Consider the following 14,611-nt stretch of genomic DNA (forward strand, 5'->3'; position numbering starts at 1 on the left):
AAATCTCATGGAAATATCATTCTTTTGTGCCTGCAATACCGCCACAGCCGTCTCTCTCCTCAGCTCACTTTTTAGAGGGTCTTGTTTGCATTTTGATGGATTTTGTTTGCTTTCTGCCTGTGCCTGCTCCAGAGAGGCAGATACTCTATTCCCAGGGCTGCTCCGCTCTGGCTCAGAGAGAACCATCAATTGTGGTCAGAAAATGAGTACTCTCTGCAAATTAAAAAAAAAAAAAAAAAGCATCTTTCTGTGGCTTATTTACCTTCCCGAATTGCTACCCTCTCCAGTTGAGGTCAGTTGGTGAATCCAAACAGGGATTTTATGATCCACACCCCAGCACCACCGTCCCCTCTTGGCACCTGGCACCCAAGCCCTGGTTTTTCTGCTTCCTCCTCCAACCCTATCAATATTGATTCCGCATTCTAGCCCGCAACTCTGCTACTGATGCAGCAGGCAGAACAGAAACCCTCTTGCTCTCCTGCCGCAGCATTGGTTGCAGCATGAAAACTTGTCTGGGTCATTAAACGAAGCAGATATGGCCAGCACCGGGGGCTATTCTTATCCCTGACAGCCTCGTTTTCCTGCACAAAAATAACTAGCCTGCCTGGCAAAGCAAGCCAATCTTCCGATGTCAATGCAAATCAGTGTGTGAAATCTCTGCACGGCCGTACGTTAGGGTTTTATACTGCCACCCATTCCATAGTATCTGAGTGCCATCAACCGTCTGTTTCCAGAGGTAGGGGGAGGAGAAAGCAAGATGGCACCAGAGTGAAAGATCCAGGCTGTACTCCATCAGAGCCTCGAAAAGCCAATTCAGGAGGGCTCAAATGGAGAGGAGGAATACGGCCTCCATCTATATATGTTTAGTCTTCCTAGCGCCGAGCCAGATTGTGATGCCCTTGCTCACACAGAGAAGGGCCTTACCCCACGTGTAGCCCCATTGATTTCAGCAGGGCTACTCGCAGTGTAAGGTGCCACTCAGCATGAGGAAGAGGTTCAGAGTCTGGCCCAGCGCATGTGTCATGGGGTCCTGATCAGAACGTGTACCCAGCCCAATGCTCCAGCGGTGGCAAAGATTTCCATCCAGCGAGCTCTTCCCTGGAGTGCCTCTTGGCTGCATTGTGACGACGTGACACCACGTCACCCGCTGCCGTGATGTGAGGAAACAGCATCCCCTCATAGTGGGGGCTGGTCCCCGTGTCACCAACCAGGCCTCGAGAGGCCCCAGAATAATGCTCTTTAATTGCCCCGTGAGCAATTAATTGCCCCGTGAGGGTGGGAAGAGCCTGTGGCCCAAATTCCTAAGGTTCAGAGCAGAGTTTCAGGGTGGGTGGCAGAGCTCTGTTCGCACCCTGCCCAGCAACGGATCCACAAGGCCTCCTGAGGGGCTTTGTGGGTCAGAGGGTTTGGACAGCCAAAGTCTTCAGAGTGGGTTAACGCCACCCTGTGCTGTGCTGTTGATTCGAGGCTTCCCGACGCCTTACCCAGCTTCCCAGTGAGTAGGCACCCAGCCCCTTTGGTGCAGTCTTCTTGGGATGCCCCAGCTGCCCCCCTGACTTCGGAGTGATTTGGGACGCAGCCCCTTTCAGGCCGTGACTTACCATGTGCTGACAGCACCCTGACTGGCTCCGGCAGGTTCCCTGCCACTCACAAAACCGTTCCCCTCTCTCTTCCTCTCAGTCACTTTTTAGGACGGGGAGGTGGGAGCGAGAGAGAGGAAATGGAGTTAAAGGAGAGAGGGTGACAAAGAGAGATGAGAAATATCGAAGGAGAAAACACACAGCCCCTTTTTTGCCCCCCTCCCCGCCCAAATCCGATCTCTGCTATAATGAATGCGTCTTCATGTCCAATCCTGTCTGCGAATCCTTCCAGAAAGCACCGAGGTGCTTCAAAACGAGGCAACGGGCCCTTGTAGAGCATCGAGGGCTCAGTCTGAGCCTGGAGGGGCTCGCCGTGGCCAATTCCACCTAATCCTGTTGATTAATTTAACTCCAAGGCTAAGAGGCTCCCAGAAGTAATGGAGGGAAAGGGCGGGGGAAGGGGCTGGGGAGAGAGAGGAGAAGTATGCCCCTTAATTATTGAGGGTTTTTCTTCTTCCTCCCCCACCCCCACATCCCCATTCCACTCCCCTCCCTTTCAAACTCTTGCAAACTCCCTCTGCTCAGCTCCTCCTAATTACACACCCCACCTCAGCTGGTGTCGTTACCCAGAAATGCACGTTTGCTGGCCCTAATTTACACATTTTCTCTTGCTAGACTGGATTGTAAAACCAGCTCCTCCTCCCCTCCAGCTCTCTCCTGTCTTTCAGACCCCCTCCCTGCAGCACCAACACACCTGCGTGTGTTGCTTTGACCACATACCCTTCATCCCGGAGGAGCCATCTTGTTTCATCCCACGCATCCTCAGTTCAGACATGGGCTTGAAGCGGATCATGCAAATCTCCAGTCAGCCTCTCCTCACCTTTTCTTCATCCTCTTGGCGGTGGGAGGATGTGATGGTGTCAGGTTGTGCCTGGGATTTTGTTCAAGGTGAAAGTTGATGCTACAGCGAAGGGCTGGACCATGAGCCCAGAGCTGAATGCCCCCCAGCTTTGGAACTGTTTGGAGCTAGTTCAAGTTTTGCCGCTTGGGCTCATCTCTGCTCGCCGCTAGGCTAGGGTTTACTGAGCCAGATTCTTTGCTTCTGCAAATCGGCATAGCTCCATTGATTTCAATGGGTCTGAACTGGTTTAAACCAGCTGAGAATCTGGCCCATTGACGTCAGTGGAGTGACACTGATTGACGCCAGCTGAGGTTCCGGACCATTACTATCTTTATCAATTATTTTGTATTACAGTCGTGCTCACCAGCTCCAACTGAGAGCTGAGTCCCGTTGTGTTAGGCGCTGTACACGAACATAGTCCGAGCCAGCCAGACCTTCCCCCAAAGAGCTAAGAATCTAAATAATGGGGGGAAACTTAAGAAGTGTTGCAAACCTTGCCAATTTTCAAGTTGGCAAACTTTCTCCTGTGCTGTAAACCCACATTTGTTGCTTGTTTCCAAGGGTGATTCAATTAAAGAAAAGAAAAATGTTTTTCTAGCTACAGGGCAGTTGCGCTGTGTGTTGGAGATAGACTCACCCCTCAAAAACTAGGCTGGAACCAGTGTGTGTCCTGTATCTAGAATATACTGTAGAGGGTCTGATTTTTCATCTCCCCTCTCTGTGCCATTTCCCCCTGTTTTTTTCTCCCTTCTTCTCTTCTTCTTCTTTCCCTTTCACAGGCAATCCCCAGACATCCTTGAGCGATTGAAGGCGAGCGAGCTAATCTTTCCCTGTCCCTCATTACAAGGGGTGATGGGTGACCCATATGAAAGGTGCTGCCTGGTTTTTCCACTGCCTTGCATTTAGGGTGGTCAATTACACTTGTGCAGAGGGGGCGTAAAATGCTCCCCCCAATTGCAATGACTGTTACTGTTGTTTGCATTGCAATCGCCCCAGAAGCCCTAGCCCCATTGCGCTCAGCGCTGTACAGACGTATCACAAAGAGATGCCCCCACCCCACAAAGTTTACAGTTGAAGTGGGATTCGCCACCCTCTCACACCAGTGGTGACATTATACACCCACTTCACACACCTTTCCTCAGGTGCACGTGATGACACACGGTGTAGGGGGCGAAGGATCAGGCTCATGGACTTTATATTTCGGAGGCCTTGTCTACATGCAAAAGTTAGAATCATAGAATCATAGAATAACAGAGTTGGAAGGGACCTCTGGAGGCCATCTAGTCCAACCCCCTGCCCAGAACAGGACCAATCCCAACTAAATCATCCCAGCCAGGGCTTTGTCAAGCCTGACCTTAAAAACTTCTAAGGAAGGGGATTCCACCACCTCCCTAGGTAACGAATTCCAGTGTTTCACCACCCTCCTAGTGAAAAAGTTTTTCCTAATATCCAACCAAAACCTCCCCCACTGCAACTTGAGACCATTACTCCTTGTCCTGTCATCTGCTATCACTGAGAATAGTCTAGATCCATCCTGTTTGGATCCACCTTTCAGGTAGTTAAAAGCAGCTATCAAATCCCCCCTCATTCTTCTCTTCCGTAGACTAAACAATCCCAGTTCCCTCAGCCTCTCCTCATAACTCATGTGTTCCAGACCCCTAATCATTTTTGTTGCCCTTCGCTGGACTCTCTCCAATTTCTCCACATCCTTCTTGTAGCGTACCCCTTTAACTAGACTGGTAGTGTTAAAGCAATACAAAAGCCCTAGTGTGGGTGCAATTAAACCTGTCTAACAGTGCTATACCCTATGGCTTATTCCTATAAGGGAAGGGGGTAAATTAGACCAATATAAGACATCTTTATCACAGTGTAACTGTATCTACACTAGGAATTGTGCTAGTATAAATATTATGGTTTAAAAAAAAACCCCACAGCTGTAAATGGCATAGTAACACCGATGCAAAATCTGGGGCCCGAATCAAACGATGCTTCTCAAAACTATCCAGTATCTCAGGTTCCACATCCTTGGAGTTTTTTAAGAACAGGTTGGACAAACCCCTGTCAGGGAGGGTCTAGTATACTTGGGTCCTGCCTCAGCCCAGGGAGATGGCTTAGATGACCTCTGGAGGTCCCTTCTAGCCCTACATTTCCGTGATAATCAGGCTGGGTATTTTGCACAGTTTCTTTTTCCAGCCAGGATCGAAATACCTCCAGAACAGCCTGTCTGGCACTATTTTGCTGCTTCTGCTGCCTATCCTGGCTGGAGCCCAGTTGTTCAGAGGCATCCAGAGACGAACAGCAATAAACAGGGGAGGCGGGGAAGGCATCTAAACACTTTCAAACTGGGGAAAAGAGTTGGCTCAAGTTTTGGATGAAGGCTCCTGGTGGCTCGGGAGGAGGCCATTATTTTTGTGTTATACGCAGGGGGTGGTTATTCCTGCGGCTTTCTTAACCTTTTTGTTCGTGAACTTTGCTGAGAATAATGGCCATGAGGTTCCCCCCCGACCCAGGAGCCCCCTGACTAGGAAAAGACTTGTTAGAGCATTGAGTCTATCTTTATGTAGTTACGGGAGATCATCCCCTTGATAGTAGAGGATGCATTGGCTAATCAGCTGATACTACACTCAATCTTAGCCAGAAGGCTGCCCGCATTATTTAATAAATCTGTGGCTGACAGTGGCAGCTGCATCCTGCTGAGACCAGCTGGTTTCAGACATGCCCTGGGATTTGTCTTGCTCCCTGGCCTGTTCCGTATGGTCTTGCAGTAAAAGTACAGGACGTGGCATCAGGAGTTTTGAGTTGTATTCCCAGCTCTGCTGCGTGACCACAGGCAAGTCCCTTCCACTCTCCATGCCCCGTTTGTCATCTAAAGCATTCTGGAAAACGATCAGACAGGGAGTGCTATGGAAGGTCAGTGTATCACTGCAGACACTTTATAATGATGGCTTTGGCGCTCTCCCATCTGGCACTGCAGCCAGGTAGATGGCCAGCAAGTCCCAAGGGTATGATCAGTTGGGTGTCATGACTACTGGCTATTCCCTGCCAGGCTTCTTGTACGGGATTTTTGACCTGACAATTCGCAGATGTTTAAAGAAGTTTGGCTCCTTCCCATTAGGGGAGGCAAACGGGGTGGGGGGGAGAAATGAAACTTATCTGAGTTTTGGGAGGCTCTCTCGTTCTACTTCCCCTTCTCCTACACCAGTGGGGATAATATTTTCGGTTGCAGCAGGGCTGTATGAATTAATGGCAGGTATTCTGGCAGTAACACCAGATAGCCAGAAGAGTGGGATGCGTTGTCCATAGATATTGTAACACTACCTCCAGGTATATAAAACACCTGGATGCTGGATGTTTTGTTCATAGATAGTCTAGCACGACCACCAGGTAGCCAGGTGAGCCAGCTCCATTGTCTATAGATATTCTAGCACCACTCCCAGGTAGACAGGTGAACTGGGTGAAAATATTATTATTTATTATTAAGGTCACATTTACATTGTGATATGTCCAGATCAGGGATTTCATTGCACTAGGCACTGTACAATAATATAGTAAATTACAATCCTTGGTCCGAAGCACTTACAGTCTGAAAAACAAGAAGTACCATGTGGATGAGACAAAAAAAAGGGGTCAAGTTTAAGGGGTGAGGGAGGCAGGGGAACAGAAATAACTGGATCTGTGCAATTCTTAAGGTCAGGATCAGTGATCATAGTAATCACAAAGCCAATAGGGACTCTGGAAATCCTCTCAGGTGGTTAGGTTGCCTGCATGTTTTCTAATGGCCAACAAGTCCATCCCACCCCTACAACACAGTAAATCTGAAACTTCTTAAAATTACTGCACAATGAAAAGAACAGCACTAAGTAGCTGTTCCGTATGCAACAGCCTGAGCATCGCTGCTGTGTGCGTGTGTGTGTATTTGTCTATACAACACCACGTTCTGGTGCAGAGTGAAATAATGTTCAATCTGATTAATTTGCCTTCACAACTGTCTGTGGTGTATGGAGGACTCTGTTGTAATTGCAAGCTATCACTTTAAGAGCAGGGTGTGGGGGAGGCTTGCAGGCTCTTAGGAAAGTATGTGAGCAGAGTAAGTCTGGAAGGAGCCAGTTTAAAGCAAAGTGGGGTGAACTGTGCCTTGGTGCCTTAGTGAGCAGCCTGCTTTGTCTCTCTCTGTTTTGGGTTACTGTGCATTGTTCTGGAGTCTAGGAACAAAAATAGTGTTCCTATGCAGCCTTCCAGCAGGAGTGTATTATATTTTTTATCTAACTTCTCTGTTTATATGCGGTGGACAAAACACTCTCAAGTCTCATCTCATTACCAGGGACAGCCTTCATTTTAGACCCAAACTTAGCTCTGTCCCAACTTTTATTATTGCAAATTATTTCCATCAAGAATGCCAACTAATGAAACTGACAGTTGCTTGTGAAATATACAATTATATTTATGTGAATGAAATTAATAATATGTTATTGGATTCCGGATGTGCTTGTGCAAAGTGTGGTTCTCCAGAGCCCAGATGTGCCTGTACCTGGCTAGAATTGTCCAGGGCCCAGACGTGCATGTTGCACCATTTAAGAATCTAGAGATTTTCCTGAAAATGCAAGAACCAATGAAGCTGATCACGTACCAGATTTGTGCTACAGTCAGGATTCTAAAGGCCTTCTAAAAATAGTGGCCTGATGCTGGTCTCACTGTGGTCAACAGCAGAACTGTTATTGATTTCATTGGAACCATGATTTGGCCTACTGGGAATAACACGTGAGATACAGAAAATATGAGGACACTATATACTGTACTGCAGAAAGGGATCTGTGTATCACAAGCTAACTATGAGTCAACAGTGTAACACTGTTGCAAAAAAAGCAAACATCATTTTGGGATGTACAAGCAGGAGTGTTGCAATCAAGACATGAGAAGTAATTCTTCTGCTCTACTCCGTGCTGATACGGCCTCAACTGAAGTATTGTGCCCAGTTCTGGGTGCCACATTTCAGGAAAGAGGTGGGCAAATTGGAGAAAGTCAAGGAGAGCAACAAAAACGATTAAAGATCAAGAAAACATGACCTATGAGGGAAGATTGAAAAAATTGGGTCAGTTTAGTCTGGGGAAGAGAAGACTGAGGTGGGGGACATGATAACAGTTTTCAAGCACATAAAAGGTTGTTACAAGGAGGAGGGAGAAAAATTGTTCTTGTTAACTTCTGAAGATAGGACAAGAAGCAATGGGCTTAAATTGCAGCACGGGCGGTTTAGGTTGGACATTAGGAAAAACGTCCTAACTGTCAGGGCTATTAAGTACCGGAATAAATTGCCTAGGGAGGTGGTGGAATCTCCATCATTGGAGGTTTTTAAGAGCAGGTTAGACAAATACCTGCCAGGGATGGTCTAGATAATACTTCGTCCTCCCTCAGTGCAGGGGACCGGACTAGATGGTCTCTCGAGGTCCCTTCCAGTCCTACGGTGCTGATTCTATTGGTATCCCACAGGTGGAAATAGAGGTTGGGTTAGAAGCAGTGGGAGCCGCTGGCACGGTGATTCCCACAGCTCTGAGAACAGGCAGCCATTACAGCAAGAGCAGAGCCCAAGGAATGCCTGGTTACCTCAAACGGACGTGGCCCATTGCGCCTGCATCTAACAGCTCAGTTCAGACACACTGAGTCCTCCTCACATAGAACCAAGAGAAGAAAGCATCCTGCCCTGCAGCACGCTGGATCCAGTGGCATGTTTGACCTGCTCGTTATAAATAATTGGCCCCCGTTGGGACATTTGCCTCATGCTCCACAGGCTGTCCGCATTGTTCAGCAGCTGTTGAGAACGCCACAGCTGGGATTCCCAGTCCTGGAAGCAAAAAAAGGAGGTTTTGGTGGACAGTCCTGATCACCACAAAAGGGCACAGTGGAGAAAAAGGGCCCAGATTCATCCCTGGGGCAGCTCCATTGACTTTATCCGGATTATTCCAAGGATGGATTTGGCCCTGCATATGTTACTCCTGCATTTAATCATAGCTGATAAGGGTTTGGCCTAATAGGAGCAGATTGGGGCTGTGAACTATGCACTGAAACAGATTGTGGTCCTGATTCTGCTCTCAGCTACATCAGTGTAAATAGGAAGTAATGCCATTGAAGTCAGTGGAGTTATACTGGGGTATGGGCGATCAGAATCAGGTCCTCTGTAGTTAATCAATGTGCATTTAAGTACAGTCTATTGTATTAATGAGAGACTGAGAAAGAGAAACAGACAGAGAGATCAGATTTCTTGTTTCGCTGAGGAGATCTAAGGCTTTACACATCATGTTCTCCAGTCTGCCTCCATACTGACCTAGGGCATATACCACGAGAGCTGGAGTTGTCTCTCACCTTCCTACACAGAGACATGGGGTACCGGCCTAGATTAAGCATTTTGCGCATCGGTATCTGCACCGCAGATGCCACTTAACCTGCGGCAGGGTCGCTAGGGAGCGCTAAAAAGTGATGCAGTCTAGCACATTTCTCCCAAGCCTCCCAATAAGGTTCACTGGGCCTCGTTTTTACACTGGTGTAACTCTGTGGACATCAGTTGAGGATTTGCACTTGAGACCAGAATCAGGCCCACTAACTCTGGGGCAAACTCTTTTAGTCCAGGTATGGTCTATTTGGTTTTGTTGTTTAATGGTACATCCCATACACAGCAAAGACTTTACACTGGCAGCAGGTCCAGGTTAATACAACACAAACAAATGCTGAAGCATGTTTCTTTCTTTCTTTCTTTCTTTCTTTCTTTCTTTCTTTCTTTCTTTCTTTCTTTCTTTCTTTCCCTCCCTCCCAGATAAAAGACTGTAGCAGGTGGGGTATCAGACTTAATAATGAAGACAGAGTAGTTAGAGTGAGAGCCAGGACTGTAGCCAAAACATGTGCAAACAACAGAAACTTGTTTGCTTTCCCGCTCCAAGAGCCAAGGACCTTTTCTGTGAGTTGTGATTCCCTTTAACCTTGTACCATGCTGACAGGAGATGCAGTTACTGACTTAACAGGAGACTTTCCCCTGTGAGCTGTTTTGAAACTAGTGGGAGTTCTTTAAATTCCTAGTGTCTCCCTTAAGATGCGCTTAGCCAGTAAAAAATGCTACTTTATGGACTCATTATCATTCTCCCAAAGTGGGGCCCAGGGGTGTCCTATTCACTGAATCAGGGCGCCAAATGCAACTGTTGAGGATGGGAAGTTGGGGAAGTTTCTCTGTCTCCCTTGTGAATTTGGTCCCGGTACATATGCTGGATTGCCAATTCTGGAGAACAAAACCCTCCCTTTATCCATAGGACAGATGGAGCCGGGGCAGCAGCCGTGAAATCTTCCTATGCACTGGGCCCAGCAAAGGTGCATCATGCCCACCAGAAGGGACCACCTCTAGGGTTGACAGGGGAATTCACTCAGCTCATGGTCTTTCTGCAGAGATGGCCAACAATGAGCACTGGCTGTGGCGGGTTTTGGAGAAAATGGATGCTTGTTCGCAAGGAACTAAACCGAGACCTCTAAACTCCTGTCACAAGGGGCATCAAACTGCCACCAGCTGACCCAGGCTAAGGGGCAGTTTAACTGTAATGTAGACTGTTTGGATTCAGGCTGCAACCTGAGCTCTGGGACCTTCCACCTTGCAGGTGGTCCTCTGCCCTCTGCTAGGTCCTCTGCCCTCCACTTAAAGCTCCTACCCAGCTCTGGGCATCTATAGAGGATGTACTTTCTCTCAGCTTCTGAGGAGAGATGCTGTTTCTATCAGCATCAAGCCAGCAGCCCTCTGGGCAGGCCAGAAGTGGAAACTCTTTTCATGCCACATGGGAGTTTTTGAGGTTTCACGTTTGTTTCCATGTCCCAAATCAGGACAAAGTGTTCACAAATGTTCACGTACTGATCATCCGAAAAATATTATAATCATCAACCTGGGTCACTTGGCATGTTTGGATCATTTCTAGGTGTTTCCTCTCAATTCTGACCTTTTTTATGTTGAAACTTTTTAGAAAAAATAGAAATCAACATTTCAAAATGAAAAATAGTTCCCAGTTGTAAAATGAAATGGTTTGGTTCAAAAATATCAAAATGGGACATTTCTACCATTTGGAAACTTTTCTTTTTTTCCAAACAATTTTCGAGCCAGGAGATGCATCGAAGCCGATCCTTTCCCACAAACAGTTTCAGTTTCGACCAATCAGCATTTTTCTGACAAAAATGCTTTGTCAGAATATCCCCGACCAGCTCTACCCAGAAGTAGAAGTTGGCTTGGTGGACACCATCACTGTAGAATTGCTCTAATTCCGGTTGGGGGGGTGGCTGGGAGGCGTTAGTAGGCTATTATCTACAGGAGGTCAGACTCGATGATCTGGTGGTCTATTCAGGCCTTAAACTCTATGACTGTATTGGATTCTCTCTCCCTCCCTGTAGCTGTTTAATTCTTGTTTCTGCACCTGCTTCTCCTTTGGCTTTTCCAAAGCCTCAGTCCTTCTTTTCTTTCCCTCGCCAGGTAACAGGCTGGATGAAGGCTCAGATGTTGAGTCTGAACCGGACCTACCCTTGAAACGCAAGCAGCGCCGCAGCCGGACCACCTTCACAGCCGAGCAGCTGGAGGAGCTGGAGAAGGCCTTTGAGAGAACCCACTACCCAGATATCTACACACGAGAGGAGCTAGCCCAGAGGACCAAACTCACAGAGGCCCGAGTACAGGTAAGGACACGAGTCAGGACATGTCTGAGTCCTCCGATAATACAGCAGCCAAGGGATTCTCTAGGTCCATTGACCTAGGAGAAGGGGGCCCTATCATTTATCCATGATGAAGAGGGGCTGAGAGTTGGAGGATGACACGGTGGGTGTTCCATTTCTGTAGGACCAGGTGACCTGGGCCTGAGATGCAAAGTTTGGATCCAGATCCAAAGTTTCCCCATAGCCCAAGGATGTTCCCACCTGGGATTTTGGTTTGGCCCATTACAGCTGCAAAATTTCAATCCAGATTGGGATCGTGATCCAAACTTTCCCAAAGCTGATGGGGTGTTCAGATCTATGCTTAGTGCCTTGAGTGGGGAAGGGGCTGTATACCATTTACCTAGGAGTGGCCGGGGTCGTTTCTGTCATTTACCATGCCTCAGCCTCCCCTCTCCCCGCCCAAGGGTTTGGATCATATTTTGCAAAGTTTGCAAATTCTGCGTGTGAATTTTTTTTTCTTTTTGCCAATCTCCTGAGAGTGTGCGGTGGGGGGAGGGAGGGAAGGGGAGAGGAGGAGGAAGGGAGAGAGCTATGACATCGACACAATTAATAGCCCTTGTGGGAACACCGCACATAGGCCCTTATGTCTTCCAGATAAAGGCTGGGTCAGCAGTGTGTGCAAACATGCAGAGGGATAAGAAGTGTGAACAGATCGGTGGGTATAATAGAGTCCCCCGGGGAAAGGGAAGGGGGGGGGGCGAGGATTGTGCTGGGTTAAAGAAGTGAAATGGAGACACCAACAGCCAGTGTGGGCAGCGCTATTAGGTTTCAGGCTCAGCGTCGGGGGCTCTGTGTGTCGAGGCCAGCGCTGAATTGGAGAGGCAGGAGGGAGGGAACAAGCAACCCTGTCTCATGACAGGGAAATAGCTCTTCAGTGAAATGACCTTTTGGAAGCAAAACAGGCATTTTTCTGTCTGAGATTCCCCTCAGACTAAGAACCGGCCTGTGTTAATCACTCCGAGGCCAGCCCAGCCATAGGGCTGCATCTTCCCAAAACCAGGCCTCACACCTCTTGGACATCCACTCGGTTCATGGTCTTGCCCCTGCCATCAAAAGAGACGAAGAGCCGGCAATTCTACAGCTCCCAACATTTCCTGTGTATCTGTTCGCCTCTCATTGGCTTTTCCTGCCCAATGCACGTTCTCCTTGAGCCACCCAGGATCGCTCTGTGCCTCAGTTTCTCCATCTGTATAGTGGAGTTGATGATACTGGCCTCCTTTGCAAAACGCTTTGAGATCGACTGATGAAAAGCTCTATATAAGAGTGAGGGATTATTATTATTTTCCTGGGGAGGGAAGATCTGACCCATTGTACCTTGAGACAGAAAAGAGACCCTGTGCCAGAGTGAAACCTTCTCCCTGTGAACATAGGCTGTATTTCCTCAGCAGAGGAGATGTAGAGGACATTAGACCGATAGGAAGCTGTGGCACTTGGCTTAGGAGGAGAGGCTGAGGGAACTGGGCTTACTTGGTCTGCAGAAGAGAAGAGTGAGGGGGGATTTCAGCTACCTGAAGGGGGGGTTCCAAAGAGGATGGAGCTCGGCTGTTCTCAGCGGTGGCAGATGACAGAACAAAGAGCAATGGTCTCAAGTTGCAGTTGGGGAGGGCTAGGTTGGATATTAGGAAACACTATTTCACTAGGAGGGTGATGAAGCACTGGAATGGGTTCCCTAGGGAGGTGGTGGAATCTCCATCCTTAGAGGTTTTTAAGGCCCGGCTTGACAATGCCCTGGCTGGGATGATTTAGTTGGGGTTGGTCCTGCTTTGAGCAGGGGGTTGGATTAGATGACCTCCTGAGGTCTCTTCCAGCCCTAATCTATGATTCTATGATACTAGACTTGACCTTAGTCAAGAAGGTCTTCCTGAGATTTTAGCAATAATAATGCCATTTGTGCATGATGAGCCCAATCCAACTCCCACTGAAACCCAAGGAAAACCCCCCTTGCCTGCAGTGAACATTGGAACAGGCCGTGTGCTGCTCCGAGTTTATCCTTCTCTTTGCATTACACTGGGTTGCTCATCCTCTTGGTTTACAGCATATTGGTGATGAAAGCCAGTCTACGGTAACTGGTCTAGAGCAGAAACACAGCAGCTACATCACCTAAATGCTGCTTTATTTCCTTCTGGGCAAGGCCAGCAAAATCACCCTGCTGGGATCCCAGTTTGTGCAAGGTCTGAGTGCTCTTCTTGAGAACAAGAAGCACAGGGCTTCCGGTCCTTGAGTCTCCATGATAGCCACTAGCCAGCAAGAAGGCATCTTCACGAAAGCAGGAGCAGAGAAAGGGTCGTCTTTGCATCACGAGACCTTCTGACCTCTTGAAAATTCTCCTACCGGCTCCTGAAGCAAGCCCTGCTCCACCCAGCTTGGGAGCAGGCTGTATGGATGGCAGGGGCTTGTGCTGGAGATAAAATACCAAGGGGGGTTGCATGCTCCTGTCCTGATTTACTTTGGCTGATGTGGACATGGGAAGACCCTAGCAGAGAAACAAGGAGAAGTAAGAAGGTGCCAGTGGGCCAAACCCACCCAGAGAATGGTGCTCCGAGGGAGAATTCTACTTGGGCAAAGACCCCTACACATGTTTTTATGGTGAAAAATATATCCGAATTCAGTGTACTGTGGTGCCAGTGGCGGGAGCGGAGGGAAAGCCCGAGGAGTGCCAGAGAGCTCAGATTCCTCCCCACAGCCCCTGCCAAGTCTTCTAATCCAGGCACCCACGCAGCTGGAAGGGCTGCGCTGTGAACCCGTGGCAGGTTCCTTCCTTCTGAGGAGTTCCGACCTCGGAGCGACAATGGGGTGGAGGAAAGCAAAGCCCACCAAATAAATAAATAAATAGCCCCCTTCCCTCGGCTCAAGCTGTGATCTCCGAATCCCTCTCCTGGCTCCCAGGCAGCTTGTGGGGAAGGCTCTTGCCAGAGTTCTAGGAGCAGCTGTTCTCCGAGGCACATTCCTGATGGCTTTTTCATTCCGACATCCTGGCAGGCTCGGCTTCTTCCCACCGCTTTTAAGCCTGCCGCCCCTTGTAAAATTTTCTGGATATCAGAGCGGATCTTTCACTGGCTCTCAGGAGCCACAAACATCAGTCAATCAAGTTCTTGTGGAAAACACACACACAACAGGAAGAGTCCCGCAACCCTTTTCCCCTCTCTTCGCAGAGTCTGCGGCCAAAGGGGATGTTTATTAACAGTAGTTACAGCAATATTACAATAATGGCTAGAGGCCGCAGCCAAGATCGGGATCTCATTGTGCTAAATGCTGTACACAGACAGACACACACACACACACACACACTCCGTGCCCCAAGGAGCTTACAATGCAAAACAGACAAAGGGTGGGAGGAAAAACAGAGGTACCGAGAAGTGAAGTGACTCAGGTCACACAGCCGACCCAAGATCTCCTGAGTCCCATCTAC

At 48.4% G+C, this 14,611-nt stretch overlaps 1 protein-coding gene across 4 annotated transcripts in view; it reads left to right on the plus strand.

The window, feature by feature from the left end:
• Positions 1–14,611, plus strand: part of PAX7 (paired box 7) — a 148,879-nt gene that overhangs the window by 57,919 nt on the left and 76,349 nt on the right. For all 4 annotated transcript variants that reach the window (XM_037881490.2, XM_043531850.1, XM_043531851.1 and 1 more), the window contains exon 5: positions 10,967–11,166. In XM_037881490.2, coding sequence (XP_037737418.1) covers positions 10,967–11,166 — 200 coding nt within the window. The remainder of the gene's footprint in view (positions 1–10,966; positions 11,167–14,611) is intronic.

The sequence above is a fragment of the Chelonia mydas genome, chromosome 18 (assembly GCF_015237465.2).
Source record: "Chelonia mydas isolate rCheMyd1 chromosome 18, rCheMyd1.pri.v2, whole genome shotgun sequence".
Lineage (NCBI taxonomy): Eukaryota > Metazoa > Chordata > Testudines > Cheloniidae > Chelonia > Chelonia mydas.